Source organism: Python bivittatus, unplaced genomic scaffold, assembly GCF_059951505.1.
Source record: "Python bivittatus isolate LINGU-HERP-01145 unplaced genomic scaffold, Pbiv_v1 ctg000090_np1212, whole genome shotgun sequence".
Lineage (NCBI taxonomy): Eukaryota > Metazoa > Chordata > Lepidosauria > Squamata > Pythonidae > Python > Python bivittatus.
The window spans coordinates 1,344,906-1,363,517 of record NW_028277046.1 but is presented as its reverse complement, the minus strand read 5'-3'; the positions used below and the strand labels follow the sequence as shown (position 1 = coordinate 1,363,517).

General features: G+C 45.5%; 1 protein-coding gene across 5 annotated transcripts in view; it reads left to right on the top strand.

Annotated features, from left to right (window-relative positions):
- The window catches only part of PRDM16 (PR/SET domain 16), a 337,046-nt gene that overhangs the window by 216 nt on the left and 318,218 nt on the right, over positions 1 to 18,612 (top strand). The window contains exon 2 of one of the 5 annotated variants that reach the window (XM_088136702.1): positions 8 to 258. In XM_088136702.1, the coding sequence (XP_087992828.1) occupies positions 222 to 258 (37 nt within the window). In that variant the 5' untranslated portion in view covers positions 8 to 221. Of the gene's footprint in view, positions 1 to 3; positions 259 to 18,612 lie in introns of those variants that run through there. The other 4 variants (XM_088136703.1, XM_088136701.1, XM_088136704.1 and 1 more) reach the window with 4 other exon arrangements.

The following is an 18,612-nucleotide window of genomic DNA, read 5'->3' as shown; positions in this document are numbered from 1 at the left end:
CTTCCAGAGGCACCAGCCCTTCCAGCTCTTGATGAACACATTGGAAAGGATTGGCGTGGTGGTGTTTTTTTTTCCCCCCTTCCCTTTTGGCCCCGGAGCGGGTGTCAGATTGAATGCTCTCTGCGCATGTGCGAAGGTGTCCGAACTGACAATGCTGGGGAGAGGATGATCGCGCGGCAGAGCAGCTGCGGGTTCAAGGAAGGATCCAGCGCGCCGGCAAGATGCGATCCAAGGCGCGGGCCAGGAAACTGCCGAAAAGTAGGTTCCTTTTCCCGCGGGGCGAGCGGTGGGGGAGAGGAGAGACGGGCAGAGGGAAGGGAGGAGGAGGAAGAGGAGAGGGACGCGCAGGGGGGGACCCGGGCTGGCTCTCCGGGGAGCAAGGGACGGAGGCCAGGCGGCGGGGGGGGGGGCTGCTCGGTTTCTCCCCGCCGCTGCGGGCAAGAACCAAACCGGGGAGAAAGCGCGAGCGGCGCCGCTGATTTTGCTTCTCGGCCGCCGGGCTGCGCGCATCTGGAGCGAGCTGGGCTTCCTCGAAGTTTCGCTTCGCTTTGCCCGCTCGGCATTCCGGGATCGGCGGGGGTCGCCCCCTCTGCGGCGCGCCGGGCTCCCAAGGATGGCCAAAGCGGGGTGGGGGGGATCTCTTTAAAAAAAGAGCGGCGGCGGGGAGAGAGAGAAGTGAAAGTTAAGCAAAGTTGAAGCTTCGCAACTCCCCCCCTCCTCCTCCACCACCTCCTCTTTCTCCCCTTCTCCGAGTTGTTTCCAAGTTCTGGTGTGTGTGTGTGTGTGTGTTTAATTTCTTGCAAAGTTTTTAATTCCCGGCTCTTTGAATAGTGGGCGCTAGAGATTCACGACTGGCAGCAGGCGCGGGTTCATTGCTGGTGGAAGTTGCGAGAGAGAAGGGGGGGAGTGCTTGAGTGTGGTTTTATTTTAATTTTTTTTCGGGGGGAAGAAAACCATGCAGGCCTCCCAAGGCGGAGGGGGGGGGGCGGACTGGAAATAGGCAGAGAGAACCGGGGGAGCCACCATTTATTTGGGGTTCATAGCTGGGGGGAGGAGGGAAGCGAAAGGTGAAAGCCAACAGGAGATTTCTGTTTCTTTCTTTCTTTTAATTCGCCGCGGCTTCTTCTGGGCCTCTTGGCAGCTTTTGATGTCCTTCTTCCCAAGTTCATTCATTTTTTTTTGCAGCGGGGGCGAGAAAATTGAAATTGGGGAAGGGGAAAGAAGACCTGCTCGTGGAAGGGAGTGTGTGTATTCCGATATATGCGGGGGGGGGGAATACTCAGCTGGGGGAGAGGAATCGGCTGCTAATGAAATGCAAACTGGTAATTTTTAAAAATGGAAAATGTAGAAGAGCGGGTTGTAAGATCTCGGATTCTTCAACTGTCAAATGACGATTTATCCCCCCCTCCTCTCCTCACCCCCCTCCATTTTTTCCCCGCAAAAAGACTTTATGGCAAAATAATCGAGGACTTTGCTCGGCCCCTAAGGAAGCAACTCGGTTCTTGCTTGAAGTTTCTGCCGCTCGAGTTCAAGTCGGCTCCAGACTTTTGAACGTTTCGCTCTTTTTCGCCCTTTTGCCAGAGAGGCGGTGGGTGGGTGTGAGCTGCGTCGTGAATTTTATTTTATTTTTAATTTGCTCCCGCGGTGGTTCGGCTGGTCTTTTGAATTTTATTTACGCCGGGTTTGGCTGTCTTTCGCTAATGCCGGGAGGAAATCTAGGCGCAAGATTTTGGAGCAGAAAAAGCGAGGGAGGCTGCAATGCGGTTTAAGTTCCTTTAAAATCAAGTAGCAGGAAAGGCGCCTGGTTCAAAACTGCGGAGCTTCAACCCTTAAATGCGGTAGACGCTTTGGTTGATTTCAGTGGGATTCCTTTCCATGTAGAGCAATTTTGAGACAGGAAAATTAGACGTTTCGCCTCAGCGGCGACCCCCCCTCCCCAGTATATGGACTCTAACGAGCTTTCCTTCATATCTGACTCGCGATTCAGCTGCGTTTTCCAAGGAAAGGACGGCTCTTTGCAAAACTCTTAATTTTAATTTTTCGTTGCTGTGTGGAGGTGGAGTTGATAATTATGCCAAGGTTCGGTAATTGCATTCCGCCCCCCACTTAAGATAGGAAAGGGGCGAGTTTTCTCGTCCTCAGTGTTGGTCTTTTTTGTTAACGCTTCAAGTGCCACGGTCCGCGCTTCTCCGGTTCTTGTTCAAGGTCAAGACAATTCCAAGCGACGGCCTTTTCTCGGTCCTCCCAGGCCGCTGTAGGCTGGTAGAAAGACTTTCTTCGCTTCCCCACTTACTGTACACAGTTCTCCCGTCCGTCCCACTGTTAACAAGTGAAGCAGTGGCTTTGCAGACCTGATTTAATCCACAGGAAAGAAGGAAAGTTAACTTGTTTCTACAGTAGCATCCAGGTTTAAAATACTCTGACCTTTTATTCTGCCTTTCACCACTCTAGGAATGGACAAAACTTTCCTTCCTTCCTTCCTTCCTTATATTAAAAGTCATGATCGCTTGCTTGCTAATAGGGTCCCCGCAGTTTCAACAGGCAAAAAAGCCCACCGTTTTCGTCTCCCCTGCTTCTGCTGCTGGGCACTCAAAGGAAAACAGGTTTCTCCAAGACGCTGGTCTGCCCCCACCGCGCGTGGATTGTACAATGCTGAGATAAATAAACTCTCAAATAATACTATTTTCACGACTACGGAAATTGGCGAGGAACCGCTGTGGCGATTACTGTTCAATCTGTTTTTCAGGACACGTTTCAGCCAAGCTTCCCCATCTTTCTTCCGAGGATACCTTTAAACAGCAACAAAAAAACCTTCCGTCCTTCTAAAAATTATTTATTAGGGTTTGTGCAGGTGCTCATTACTTAACTTCCTTAACCCCCACCCCCGGCAATTTTGGCGAGACAGGAAAGGAGAATATGTTGCACCTACTCAGTTCAGTGAGGTTGACTCCAAAAATGAAGCGTGTATCGGATTGCTGGGCCGCATTAGGATTTGTCAATTTCAGGGGGAAATTCTGTTAGTGAAATTAACCAAAAATCAGGCGGCGTTTATAAGATTTGGATCCTTCCCGGGCCCAGTTCCCCTTTGCTTTCCTTTCTTCCCATTTTTCCAGTTTTGGAAGTCTGTTGAAAAACTATATATTACACATATTTTATGTGTGTGTGTGTGTGTGTAACACAACCCCCGAGTTTTCTTAAAGGGTAGTAGGAAAGTAGAGGTTTTGAAGCAAAGCAAAATGGGGAGGGGGGGGAAGCGAAGTCTTTTTCTCTGCCCTCGCTGTTTCCCGCTTGATCCAACCTGGAAGTGTCTGGTTTTGATACGGACCCCAGACTCAACCATTTAGAGTGCCTGGAAAAAACAAGCGAGAAGGGGCGCTGCGGAGATGGAAAAGGTCTTTTGAAGCCGAAAATCCTTTTAAGGATTAAAACAAAACAAAACAAAAAAACGGTAGTCCAGGTTTCCGGATCTCAAGGGCCTCCTCCGCGGGGGAGGGGGGTGGGGAAGAAGGGAGAAACGGAGGAATCGACCCTCTGGTTTGCAAGCCAGACGCCAAGGCGGATTCTCAAACCGGGCCTGAAGCACGTCGCTTTTGCTCCGTGTCCTTAAATGCCTGGGGGGCGGCTAGTTTCTAATTCCCTCCCCAGCTCCCACCCCAAATCACCCTCATTTTCCTCCCAGAGAGGGACCCCAAAATTTGGCTTGACCAGATTTTTTTTTTAAGTCACCTACCTTGGCTCGCCCACCCGCGCTTGTAGTTTTTTGATTTTTATTCTTTTTTATTCTTTTATTTTTTTAAAGAGGTGGACCCGTATCTACTTAATAAAGGGGGAAAGCGTCCTGTGTTTTCGAAACAAAAAAAGCAGGATAAAGCGGAAGGCACAGAGTTTAGATCCAAACCTCCTTTACTGGAACGCGTCTTCCTGGGTGATGATGATTTTATTAATATTATTATCTTCCTTGATTACGGTCGTGATAGAGAGAAGCCCGATTCAAAACTCTCCTTGCTTCGCCTTTCTCTACCTAACCACGTTTCAAGGTGGCCTTTTTAAAACCAGTGTGCGCCCCCTCCCCCATTTTCAAGTTAAGCAACCCACGGTCTCCTCAAGAGAGGCCTTCTTCCCCTAATAAAAAAAAAAGGGGGGGGAGGACAGAACATCTCAAGTGGAAAAGGAGCCAACTGCGCGCGTCCCTGCTTGGAAAGCAACTGCCGTGAAGTTGAAGGTGCTTTAATGGAGGTGGATGGGTGGGAAATGCCCGTTTTTCCTGATCTGAGGGTCTCACCGGCTTGCGTTGATCCAGACCGGGAAAAAACAAGGGTGGATTTTTTTTTTTTAAAAAGAGCTCTGAGAAAATTTGGAGTCGCCAAGAAGTTATATAATCTGAGCGCCCGCCACGTTTCCCCCTCCTCCTGTTCATTACTGATGAGGAGGAATATGATGGTAGTAATACTATGCGATTTGCTTTCTTTTTGCTCTGCTGAAGGGTTTGGGGACCCTCCAAAACTTGCGACTGATTTGGTAACCTTTATGTTGACTTCATTAAAGTATACCTTCAGGCCTTTTCCTCTCATCCCTTTCCTTCCTTCCTTCCTTCCTTCCTTCCGATTCCTGACTTCCCTGTGCGCAAATAAGTTACTTATGAAGCCCTTCAGCTGGCGAAGGTGGAGCAGCCCAGGTGGAAAAGAAACAATATAGAAGAAAAGTGTGCATGCGCGGCGCATAAACTCTATATAATTTTTTTCGGATTTCTGACATAGAGACCAAGAGACAGGCTCGTGTGTGTGTGTGTGTGTGTGTGTGTGTGTGTATTCAATCGCTCTGGATCTGCCTACATATGCAGAGCGGGCTCTCGTTCATTCAGACCTAGCTTTGACACGACCTCGGTATTTTTTTTACAAGCTCCCGTCTGCTGTGCGTGAGCTCAGCTCGTGTTGACTCGCTGGACAAATCCAGTAGTTTTCTTGGCAGGCACATGGACAGGCATGGATCTCCCGGTGGTCTCCCACCTACCTCCTAACCAGCCCAGCGCCTGCTTAACGCCCCAGCCCAGCCAAAGGTGACCTGGCCCGGGAAGAGAGCGGAGGAAGACTCCGCTTCCACGCCGACTGCGCCGGACGCCGGGGGATCGGTCCCTGCCCCTGGGGAAGGGAGGCGGGAGGCAACTGAAGGGCCAGTTCTCGCGCCTGGTTGGGTGCTCGGTGCAGAAGGCGTGTCCCCCGGCACGTGGGGAAGGGACGCGTGCGCCTCGATCCCGTTCCCACAGCTACGGTCCTTCTTCGCTCTTCCACGCGCCGCCGGCGCGGTTTGGGCGCTGCCGGATCGGAGGACGCTCGTCTTGCCCTTCCGGCGGATCGCCCGCTCGGGGAACCCTTTTCTTACAGCGCTGTGACCATACTGGACTTTCCTCCCCCGTCCGTACTTTAGTCAGCTTGGGGGGGGGAAGCCTGCCTGTCTGTCTGTCTCTGCCCGCCTGATACTGGGAAGTGTGAACTGTTCTGCTCCCCACCCCACCAGTTCAAGGCTCCGGTCCTCATTGAGGATGTGGAATCACCTGGGCAGATGGAGGTGGGGTTCAGAAAAGTAGTGAGAGCTTACTTTATCCCACTGGGAGAAAGGATAGAAAGAGGGGGGCTTTCTGAATGAGCTGAAGAGCTGCTTGCACCAACAGGTTGCCCCCTCCCATCAGAAGATCCAAGGGAGGCCGCAGGATTTTCCCCAGAACTCTTATTTCTGAGATAGGCTGGCCCTAAAAACACAAAGGAGCCCGTTTTAAAGAGCTGGACCCAAAGCATGAAATTACTGGACAGGCTGGGTTCACTGGGTACAGGGAGCCACAAACCAACTAAGGTTTAAACTTAATCAAGCTTTGCTTGTCATGGGAATGACAGGCCTTAGGTTTCTGAATGGCCTGGATCCACTGCCTGCCATGTAGTTCCGGAGCAGGCCTAGAAAGCTGAGTGGGTTTGTGTGTGTAAAAATACCAGGACCCGCTTTTATCTTTGCCTTAAAACAGAGAACCTGAAATATCCATTGTTACTAGCTTATGTGATTGATTGATTGATTGATTATGTGCCATCAAGCTATTTCAGACTCCTAGTGACCACATAGATAGATTTCTCCATGACGATCAATCCCCAACCTGCTCCTGTAACTGAGTCCATACCTGGGAGATAAGGAAAAAATAAAGTCTTCTCTAACAGTGGGATTTCCTAGTGGTCTCCCATCCACCCAATGCCAGAAATTAGAGCTTAGGACAGCAGCCTTTGTGAGCCACTGAGGTCGTTGATGGCTAGAAAAATGATGGCAAATAATTTAAATGGAAAAATCAGCTATTGCTTTTAAATCTAACAGCGCAGAGAGAGCCATTGTGGTTTGGGTGACAATATTGGACTAGAATGAGAGAGGCCCAGGTTCAGATCTGTTCTTAGCAATGGAAGTGCCCAGTCACTCTGTCTGCCTAGCCTAACTCACAGGGTTGTTGTTGTGGGAGGGAATGGAGGAGTGGTTGGCTTCAGTTCTTCTCTGCTTTGTACTGAAAGGTGTGTGTACACTGCCCAGAGTCAGTCTGGAGTCAGGCGATGCCTACACTGAATGAATTAAATTAAATTAAATTAAATTCTCAAGGGAGCTGGGTGTTTGCATACTGTGTGCAAAATATGGCCATTTGGACCTGGTTATTTGTGCCTCAGAGGGGAACTCTGCACTGAGTTATTCTGCGATCCCTTTGTTTGTTTTCTTGGCCTTCCATGGCATTCTCAAGAGTCTTCTTCAACGCTCAAGTTCACAAGCGTCAATAATCTTCCTATCCCGCTCCTTCAGAGTGCAACTTTCACTTCCTTAGAGTGTCACAGGGATAACCATTGCTTGCAGGATGCTGAACCTCGTGGCTAGAGACATAGCCCAGCGTCTGGCTCTCTTTTCTGAGGACTTCATGGCTGCTCTACCAGTTTATGGTTATTTCTTAACTGCTGGTTCCTTTACTGTTGATAATCAACCCTAAAAGGCAGGTGCTATTTCGCTGTCTTCTTCTAAAGCTGGTTGCCGTACCTGTCGTCATGAGTTTGGTCTCTCTGTTTAATCTTAGTCCCATCTGAGCTCCTTTGCTGTCATTAGTCGAGCATTTTTGCATTTACTATCACTAGTATAGTGCAGGTTAGTGATGTTTCTTCCTCAAATCATGCTCAGCCCCCAAACCACACTCGTTTTCCTCCAGTCCAGTCTCCCTCCGTATATGTTCCGCATATAGATTGAATAAAAAAGGAGAGAGTATACAGCCTTGCCTCACTCCTTTGCTGACCCGGAGCCACCGATTCGCCATGTTCTGTACGGATGATGGTTTTGTGTCCTGTGCATTGTCCTCCTGCAGTGGGGATAACGGGGACAACAGCCATAGTCCAAAATGGGGACATCCAAAGGAGATGTTCCCATTTTCCTAAGGACAATCCTCAGCTTGATATGATTGACATAATCAAGGCCTTCCTATATCAACGAAGCACACAATTTCCTTCTTTTTGGTATTCTTTGACTTTTTCAATTATCCAGCGTGCATCAGCAATAATGTCTCATGTTTCTCGGTTTTTTCTAAACCCAGCTTGAACATCTGTGGCATCTCCTTTTTGTGTAGGGCTCTAATCTGTGTTGGATGATCCTAAACGTTATTTTGCTAGTGTTTGAAATTAAGGATATTGTCCGGTAGTTTGTACACTCTGTTAAAATCTCCTTTTGGTATTGGAATGTAGCTTGACCACTGGCAATTCGTTGGCCACTATGTCATTCTTCACTTACTTGTTGGAATGGGTTGGTTAGAAGCTTTGCTGCTGCTTTTTCTGTGGTTTGCTATATTTTCATAGATAGTCCATCAATTTCTGTAACCTTCTGATTTGGTAATGACTGGAGTGCTGATCTGAATTCATCTTGTAGTATTAAAAGTTCTTATAGATAAGGAATATCTTCTAAGATGTCTTGATGTTGACATGTCTACTGTACAGAATGTCAGTATATCCCTTCCGTCTCTGTTTGAAAAGTCAAGTTATACTGGTTGAGAAATATGATGGTAAAAAGTACGTTATAAATTGTTAAAAATTTCTCCAGATGTTTTGGTACATCCTTAAGAAGCACTTGATTTATCTTTCATTTTGATTCTGGAAGAGGGCCGTTCTGGGTTAATTATGTCATGAATGGGAAACGTTGAATTGTGTATTTATAAAATATTAGGAACGAGATCATTGGCATCCTTAGCAAATCTCATCAGAGGTTGGATAGTGAAGAAACACTCCTTGTTGATGTAGCCTTTGGCTCTTTTTGAAGAGTACCCTGTGTTGTGATCGTTATGACAACCCTGTGAGGTAGGATTTTGTTACAAAGGCAAGAAGGAAGCTTGACAGGGCCTATTAGAGGTTGGACCACAGATTGCCTAGTTCAAAGTGCAGTTTCTTCCAGCTTGGACAAGTTGAAAATGGAAGTGGTTGGATGGATTTTATCAAGAAATTATTATTATTATTATTATTATTATTATTATTATTATTATTATTTTGATCCTCCCCACCCACAGGTAAAATAGTATCAGATGTCAAGGCGACACAGTTTGTTGGCATCAAGGTCTCGATAAATAAAACATAAAATCCTATTGCAATCCCACACAAACACATGCCTCTTTTGTGTCTTTTTAACTCAGTAGTGTTCGCTCTGACTGGCAGATGCTTCCAAGATTTCCAGCTAGAATCTTTCCCAGATTTAACTGGCGATGCCTGAGTTTGAACAAGGAATGTCCTTCGCGCACAGTGCCCTTGGTTGTTGAGCTATTTCCTTATACTTCTTTCCAGTTTCCCTCTTTTCTTAAAAAGATGTTGTAGTGTTGAGGTCTTGGCATCATACAGTGTGTTCAGCAGTCTTCTGATATATTAAGGGAGCGACTTGGATATTATCTTTCTCTTAGATTTCCTGAGCTGCTAGTTTTCTAGGTGCAAGTGACAAGGAACAGTTCCTGATGTGGGTTCCTATAGATAGTGTTTATACAGGGAAATATCAGGGTAGCAGACAGCTGAGTTCTGCCCAAGGATCCTGAGTGCTGATGCTAAGCAATTCAGTTGCGTCTAGTTCCTCTGTATGTGTTTCCACATATATGGACTCTTTCCTTATTTTCCTTTTAAAAGACTTTTTGCATATGCCAGGAAGCTTTCTTGGTTTACTGCTCCCTACATTTCTTTACTAATTAGTGGCCTTGAAGGGTGTAAGGGAGGAAAATACCTGGACGTACCAGGGTCTGAATGATCTTCTTTTCCTTTGCCCTCCTCATGCCTCTTTCCTTTTGCGTTGTGTCTTTTTTGATTGCAAACCCAAACAAGCAAAGAGCTGTCTGATATATTACTGTTCTGTAAAATCTTCAAGCTGGTGGCAGCGGGGGAGGTGGGGGGCAGAGGTTTGAAATGCTTTGAATTATTAAATCATAATTGTCCTGTATGAACCGTTTCAATGAAAGTCCAGCGGATGGCCCCAGGCTCTGCCAGAAGAAAGCAAAGGGCAAGATTTGGATTGTTCTTCAGGTTATAAAGTCTTTGGGGCATGTATTTGCAAAGGTCCCCCCCTTTCCTTTTTTCTGAAAATGCCAATGAGGTCACCTTACTTAAGGCATAAAGAGCTCTTTGTCCCCTTGGGCTTCGTCGTTCCTCATCTCTCCTTTCTCCCTCTCTTTTTTCTGGCCTTTCTCTCTATACGAGGAGGCCTCAGAAATGTAGAAGTGCAGAGAAAAGCTCTTTTTCTCCTTGGGTGAGGAACCACCCAGAAATCCTCTCTCTCCTGCTGATCTGTTGCATAGATCTTGGCAGCTTGATCCCCATGGAAGAACTATGGGCAGCCAGGCTGGGAACAAAAATGACGTTTTCTCCTCTCATAGGCAGAGGCACAGGGGCTGTGTGAAGCCAAGAGAGCTTCTAGGCATGTGTAGAAAGTCTTTGGTGGGGAAATGGAATTGCATTTGCTCAGAGGGATCTCATTACGCAATAACTTTCAGTTCGAATGATTGTGCTCCTCTTTCACAGACTTTGTATGTGGGCTTTTTATTAGCTTGATTGTTATGGCTTCCAGTGAAGGATCCTGGGATTGGAAATCCTGGTTTTCTTGTGTTTCGAGAGCCCTTTCGCTGATTCAAGGTGCCATATGCAGCCATTTGATTTTACTCCCAGGGAATCTGGAGTACAGCACCCAGGCAAGTGTGATCCTCCCCGCCAAATCTCAGGATCTCCAGCCACCATGGCCCGAGGGATGGTAGGAGATGTAGTCCAAAGGCAGAAGGTCAAGAGCACTTTTCCCAACACCATCTGACTTGGGATGATGGGAGCTTAGCATCTTTTACCGCAGTTTTTCCTAACCTGGTTTTTATAGGAGACCACGTCAAGATGGAGGTTGATTCTGGAACATCTCTTATGTTCCAGCTTTTAGGGAGGAAATCCTCCAAGTGCTGCATTTACTGCAAAGGAGGTCTCACAAACTCAGAATGAGGAAGCTTGCAAACCTTTGAAATCCATGGGAAAATGTCAAGTCTGCTCTCCTTGGGATCACCGCCTCATTATTTTGACCCCACGAGTGGTCAACTGCAGGGGATCACTTTGTATCCGCAACTTGAGTGATCTGTCCTGGCTCGATCAGCCTGCTAGGTGACGTGGTAATGGGAGAGGAGAAGGCATGGCAAAGGGTAGCCCCACCCACTGCTGACCTCAGCTACTTATACTAGCGCAGTTGGTAGCTATCATGGTTTCCTCTCAGGTTAACTCCAAGAGAATAAAGTCCTCAATGGTGGGGGGAGTGTTTCTTGAGCTGGGGCCTCCATTATTTTGAAAGAATTGATCATCTTCTGGAGTTCCTGAAGGAAGAATCTGGGGATGAAGTACTTGATGGAGACCTGGATGGATCCCACCCATGCTGGTGGGATCATTCCAGCAAACCTCAGATGGAGTTGCTGTTTAAACAGCAGTGGTCACTTTTTCCCCTCCATGATCTATCTTGAAGCCAGAGTTATGTAGCTGAAGGAAATATGGTAGCTTAGAGGATGGGAAGTTGAACCTGAGACAGCTCTCATAGAAGACAAGTATGGTTCTTCCCAACTGTGGAGTTCAACTAAGCCTTTCTATCTAGAACTTGAATTTCAGTGGATGGTTTGCTGACATGCAATGAGAACGTTGGGCCTGGCCTCCTAGATCAGTGTTTCTCAACCTTGGGAACTTTAAGATGTGTGGACTTCAACTCCCAGAATTCCCTAGCCAGCCATGCTGGCTAGGGAATTCTGGGAGTTGAAGTCCGCACATCTTAAAGTTCCCAAGGTTGAGAAACACTGGCCTAGATGGAGCTCTTTGTCTTGTCAGGATGGCTGTGACTGAATGGCAGTGATTAAGAAGTTCTCAACATCATAGCAAAAACTCTTCAGCTCAGGGTCATGTTCACATTCATGAGACAATGTACAGCCATTTGTGGAAGTAAATCATTCATGAGAGAAATGTAATACCTGCGCTGAAAACATTTCAGATTGTGCTATGATAGTGTCGTGCTTTCTGGAGGAACCCGCTGGATGGTCTTCTCCTTTCCCATCAGGTGTGTCTTCTTAGAAGAAGGAGGAAAACAAACAGTTTGGCAGTGGGCTGAAGAATCTCCAAGGGACTTCTCTGTGAGGCTGAATATTTGGATTCCAAGAGCCAGGGTCAGGAGCATGCAGCCGAAGTTCTTGCAAGCTGCCATTCTGTGATTTCTGAACTGACCCCATCAGAAATTTGGAGGTCCTTATGCTTGTGACTTGTACTTGTGAACAAGGCATACATTTCTAGGCACTTTTCCCCAAAGCTTTGAGATAGAATGTCTAGCAGGTCCTGGGAACATGCAGGAGGAGGCTAGATGGTTAAAGTTCAGACAAGTTGGACTAGGATAGGAATGATTCCTTAGTCCAGGAGAGGAGGGAAGCACGAGAGAGTAATTCAGAGTCACTCCACCTTAATTACACTAGGTAAAAGGGGAACGGGAGAATTTTTTCAGGAGCAGTGCTTCTGCTCTTGCTAAGGGGGAATCCTGCCTCTGCAACTCATTTAGAGAAGTTCTCCTTGATCTGGGAACATTATGAGAAACATCCACTTAATTTCTCTCTCTGCACAGTTATGGATTCTTTGGCAGACCATTTGTATCCTGCCTTAGAGGAACCTGAGTTCACATGTGTGGGTTAGCCCACTACGCTAGGCTAGGCTAAACCAGAGTTGGGTTGGTGATGGTTCTGGATGCTAGGAGAAACCAGCCCTTGTTTCCAGCATGGATGAAGCAGAAAATTCATCAGAATTAGCCAGAAAGTGGTTTATCTGTTTGGGCATTGTTATGTTTGTTTACTCAGTTTAGGGGTAAGAGTGTGGCATGAACCTGGCCAGGTTGAGTCCCATACATCCAGATGAATGTCCACCTGTTGTATCTTGCATTCCATCCCACATAGAACATCTTCTTGATGCCATGAGAACTTCCTCCCTCCCTCCCTCCCTCCCTCCCTCCCTCCCTCCCTCCCTCCCTTCCTTCCTTCCTTCCTTCCTTCCTTCCTTCCTTCCTTCCTTCCTTCCTTCCTTCCTTCCGCAACCTGGCCTCACTATTTCTCTCCACCTTCCTCCCACCTTGGTTTGCCTTTCCCTTTTTTCCCAGTGAAAAACATCCACCCACATCTTTCTCTCATTTTTCTTTGCCATCAACTTCTTTGAAGGCGACATTGCTCCTCATGGTTCTTTTATTCCCCCCCTCCCCACCATGTGATTCAGCCAGGCAATTAGAAATGCATGGGGGGGGGGAGTTAATCTGGTAATTGAAGTGATGTATAATTACAGTCTAAGTCCAAATTACCCAGGATTATTTTTTAGGGGGGAAAAATCTTATTTTTAAATGAACCCCTTCTCTATTTTATTTTTTCCCTTTGCAGTCCCCCATGTCAGAATAACTTTTAGATGCAATCGCTCAGGTGACCCTAAGAGAGGAAAAGCAAGGGGTGGGGTGTTTTTGGAAATTAAGGCCCCGGGGACAAAGAATTTCCTTCCCAAAGAAAGGAACGCTTTAAAAGGTTTGAAGGCTGAATGGGTTAGTTGGCTTGAGCACTGGCTGGGAAGGTGGAGGGGTGCAGAAGCTGGGCATGCTTTACAGTATCTGTGGAAAAGCAGCCATTGCATTGGTAATTAATTGTGGTGCTCCTATTTGTGCAGAGTGTGATGAACATGGGAGAGCGCATGCTTCGATCTCTTCAGATGAAACAAAGACACAAGATAAATAGTGGCCGCAGATGGGAGGGGGTACACTTTTGATTGGGTTGGTGGGGTGGGGGCTTCTCCCTAGGGCTCCCTTATGCTAATTCCCCAGTTATTGCATCATAGAATGTAAAGACTAGAAGAGACCTGAAAGGTCATTTAGTCCAACCCTCTGCCAGTGCAGGAATTCAGCCCTGCAGGCTCTTGAACCGGGAGCTATCCAGCCTCGCTGCACATCCCTCTGGTGAAGAACACTTTGCCTGGCAAATTCTTCCAACGAAGAGCTCTTACTGTCGGGGCCCATTCTTCTTGGGAATTAGTTAAGGCCTCGCTAGAGTTCAGCTTGACTTTTGGGAATTTCAGGGGTCTTCCATGTTGCTTTCTTGGCAGCGATGTCGAAGTAGTTGGCTTTTAGCTTCTTCTGAGAGTGTTTTTAGTTCAGTTGGTACAACCAAGCCTCCAGCGACGTACAGACAACCTTAGCCACCTCAGATGAGAAGGTGCACGGGGACCGTCTTTTCAAAATTTCTCCCAGGCTGGCAAAGTGAATGGCAGCAAAGAAAATTGAATCCATTTTCTGCTGCACCGGACTTACGATCCGCAGGCAGGCTTCGGGGTGGGAAAGTGATGGCTTGAAAGGAGATATGAACGTAGGCAGCTGGCTTAAATTGCATCAGGGTTTTTCTCCTCTTGTTCATTATCCCATGAGAAACATGGATTCTCCCACTGGATTCTGAGTTTTCCCTGCCACTCCTTCCACAAGGATGAGTCAGGGAGCCAACAACCCCTGAGTTTCCCTTTGTAGCCCAAAGAAAAATGTATAAAAGAGCAAGCTTCGGCTTGTGCCTGGGGGTGAACCTTCTGCCCCCCAAGGTGCACATGTGTGAACAATTGGTACTCTCAACATGAGCAGAGGTACACCGCACCCACTTTTCCGGATGAGCGTCTTTCCCTCAAAAGCAGGCAAGGTGAGGACTGCCCCGGTGAACTAATTAAGTGAGACGAAGGTGATATTGTGTGCATGCTGTTGTAGTGACTCCGTGCATGGGGCAGACTACGTGATCTCCAAGGCCCCTTCCAACCTTTGCTTTCTCTGAGTCTATGAGCCATAAATCTGTTTGTCAACTCAAAAACAATAATTCCCATTTTCAAAATATTTTTGAAGAAGCCAAAGTCATGAGATTCTTCCTTCTTTTCTAACCACTCTTAAGGCACTAAAGTCCAATGTATTTGCTTGCTTGCTCCAAGAACCTGGCCACTGGGGTTTATAAGCCACAATTGGTGGCTTAACAAACCCAGTTGTGGCTTATTCAACATACCATGATTAGTGGAGTCAGTCTTAGTGGTGTGCAGGAAGTTCAACTAAAGCTTTTTCCTTTATTCCTTTAATTTCACACACATTCTACCCCCAGGTCTATTTTCTTTTCTCTGCCTGTCAGCGGCTTCATATGAACACAATATCCTGGCAACAAGGTTCAGAGAAAATTTAGCCATCACTATTCGATAAAAGACAGAAGGCTGGGGTGACACAATATTTGTCTAATAGTTAACTGTCTGCCTTTTGAGGAAAAAAAAATACGGGGAGAAATGGGTGCTCTATGTCATATCAAGGCTACCTCATTCTGGCCCTGAAAATTGGCTTAATTATATCAGTGGAATGTTTCTTTTTTTAATTCTGCCTGCAATTAGTCCATCTTGTGGCCTGCAATTTATTTTAATAAAAAAGTAAACCGCCAGTGCTTTCGGTTCCCTAGTCCCGGGGGACAAATGCGATTGGTATGTTTAATTTCATTAACGACAGTGCGGCCTACTGGAAAAAGAATTGGATCAAATCGGCTTTCTGTGGCTTAAACACCGACGTTTGAAACAATTCATTATTGCATTAGCTGTCGCACCACTAACTCCGGAATCCAGGGCATATTACTTGCTATTTTTATAACCTTTTGCAAATGTACTGTTAAGATAATTTGTAATCATGCATTAGGGCTTGCTATTCTTACTTTTATTCTTTTTTAAAAAATCTTCTGGGCTTGTTGCTTTTCAGTTAAGAGTGTTTTATCACCCCCCAAAGAAAAGCTATTCATTTTCACAGGCATGTTTTATGAACTGATTTACAGTGGATTTTCTTTAGAGTTTTCAGTTTATCCTTCCGTTGGCAGAATAGATTATTAGCAGCCAAGCAAACACCATGTTTGATATTTTTTCTCTCTCTCTGAATCATATGCTTCTGTCTTCTTTGGTTATTTAGTGGTGTTGAAAATGGACTTAGCCTACGACCAGAGGCTATTTCTCTATTGCTTCTCTGAACACCAGAACATATCCTCGTGATTAACTCAAAAGATCTTGAGACAAATCCCCACATTTAAATTTGGTTTCCGCACCCTCAGTTCAGAGATCATAAATATTTCCTATTTTTAAAAATAAAGTCAACCGCTGGTCATAATGGAGGTGGATTGTGCAGCTGGAGATGTTTTCAGATATTTCCAATTTTCTTTTCTGGATTTAGTCCAAGTGTTGAAGCAGAGCCCTGAAAATATTTGCACCCATAGACCATGAGGTCTAGCAGAATGCTGTTTGAATCTTGCCACTGAAAACCCAAGTTCTTATTTTGTTGGTTGATGTCTCAAATGCCTAAATATACTTGCAAGCTGTGAATAACTTGGAGTAAGCTAATGATTATTACTGCCAAATTAACCCTGATCAATCCTCTAAAAGACTGTAGGATTTGCAGAATTATAAGATAATTCCCTAGCCCTCTGTTGGAAAACATTTCGCAGCAGTCCCTGGGGGAGATGAAGTGGCTGTTAACCAGTTTGAGACTAAAATGTTAAATAAACTTTGGACTGTTTAAAAAAAAAGCCTCCGATTCCCTTGAATACAATTAAGTTAGGACGTGTCTGTGCAGAATTACATACTTTACAATTGCGATTGATTTAAATTGGGTGTGCAAATAAACCTCTACTTAAATTGCTTCGATTCCAGTGGTCTGAATCAGACTGATGATATCACTGTGGGCTGCAAAACACATATGCCTGTGAAAAAGTCACCCAGCTCAAATTCAGATGTGTCCAATTCAATTCAGAAAGCAATTCTATTTGAAAATTTGATTGAATTGCCTTCAAATTGAATCACTGAATCCTTTCTTCTTCTTCTTCTTCTTCTTCTTCTTCTTCTTCTTCTTCTTCTTCTTCTTCTTCTTCTTCTTCTTCTTCTTCTTCTTCTTCTTCTTCTTCCTCCTCCTCCTCCTCCTCCTCCTCCTCCTCCTCCTCCTCCTCCTCCTCCTCCTTCTTCTTTCTTCTTTCTTCTTTCTTCTTTCTTCTTTCTTCTTTCTTCTTTCTTCTTTCTTCTTCTCCCCCTCCTCCTCCTCCAAGTAGCTCAGGAATACCATAGATTTTCCTCCTCTCTATTTTTTCCCAACAGTCCTGTGAGGTAGGCTAAGCTGAGAGAGGGCGACTTAAATTGATTCTCATGGATCCACGTGGGGATCTTTCGATGCACCGTAATTTAATGACAGCCAAGCGAATGGCCCTTGAGATATCGATGAACTCCAACTAATAGCTGCTGAGAGGCTTGATGCCTGACGCAACATGCAAGCAATTATAATAAAAATAAATCCATAAAAAAAAACAATTGCCATACAACTTGGTTTAGACAATGTGGAGGAATCCAGCTGAGAAGATGTGGAAGAATCAAGCAATGTAAACTGGGCAGACTCACCTATTTTGGCGTGGTGGAGCTGTCTTTCTAACCCTTTCTGTGTACTATTGTAATTGACTATTTATTCTTCCTGATCTGGAAGTTAGCGGCCTTGCTGTAAAATTTGAATTGCAAAATGCCGCTCCAGTTTTCCTATTTCCAGAAGAAAAGTAGTTTCATTTTAGGCTCCGTAGCAGACATCTCAAGTTAAACTGTGTTGGTGGCCCAGCTGGACCTTGTGCTACATTTTTTTATTTGATCAAATGAAAATAAAACTGATTTCTAAAATTCCAAGCATGGTATAAATAATCCTCCTTTTATAGAGCCGTAGATGTTCTGTGGTCAGTTTTGAAAAGTCTGCTGTGTGAAGTGAGCTCTGCCGAGGTATTTTTATAGCTAGTGGGAATGAGAACCAAAATTATGATTTGTTTGGATTTTGTTTTGCTTTTTTTCCTTTTTTTTAAAATAAGTATTTCTTCTTCGAGCAAATTTGAGTCAGTTCAGCCTTGCAGATGAAAACTTCGGAGTAGCAGAATGGGTAATAAAGATGGGCAAAATTTCATTTTTTTCCTCCAAACTCTGATTCTTTCCAGTCTGCTTAAAAAGTTGTGGAAAAGGTGGATATTGATACCACGTTGGTTTAGAAGAAGGAGAAATGACGATGAGATGATGATGATTACGTTTGGCTCCTGCAGCTTCCCCGCACCATCCTCTTTCGACAAAGCAAGTGGCATACGACACATTCTTGCAGACGATATGAATGAATGTATGTCATTCTTGCAGGCCCAATAATGAAAGGGCAGCTTTTCGGTTAAATGCTTGGGGTTGCCAGCATTAAATGAGCTTGAAAAATCAGCATCGTTCCTCCCTCTGCGTTTCATCCTTTTCCCCTTTGACCACTTCAACCCTTTCATTCTGTAGGGGCTCTGTAGATCTCCTCTCTCTTCTATAAGCCACAAGATGAAAAATAGTTGCAATAATTAATAAGCAGGAAAAAGAGCACAGTTCAACACAACATTGGGCTGGCGGGGGGGGGGGGCGTTATGTGCCTTTACATTCACTGCCCCAGCTTGAAGCTGATCTTGTTAATTTCCTTCCCACTGAAAGAAGTGGTGGAGATTATTTAAGAAATGGGGGAAGACTAACCGGGAAAAAAAAATGGAGAGGTTTCTTTCCTGTCACACCCGGAGCGAACCAAAGCTTTAAGTTTCAGTTTGATTGGCTCAGTTACTTCTTAGATTTTGCGTTAGACTTGGAGCTCTTTTTCAAGGGAGAGGCATGTCCAGACCAGTTGTGGTTCCCCTTAAAAACACAACAAGCCATCCTATTAATTAAAATAATAATTAATCCCTTGCTTTGAATTTATTACCATAGGAAGAGAGTCACCCAACTTACTGTTTTTGCTTTGGGGAACGCGCCACGGCTTCCCAACACTCATAAGTAAACACGGGCTTTGCTATAATTTTTTTTTAAGTGCTATTAACACATTCACAAACCTATCAAAACAAATGTGGCGAGGAAATGCGTCGCAAAGCTTTGCATAGACAAAGTTAACAAAACCTGCTCGTTCGACTTGAAAGGCGTAATTAATGGAAAGTGGTAAACAGTGCTTAGGAGCCAAGAGCCACCCTCATAACCTTGATGGATAAAGTTTGTCAGCATCTTG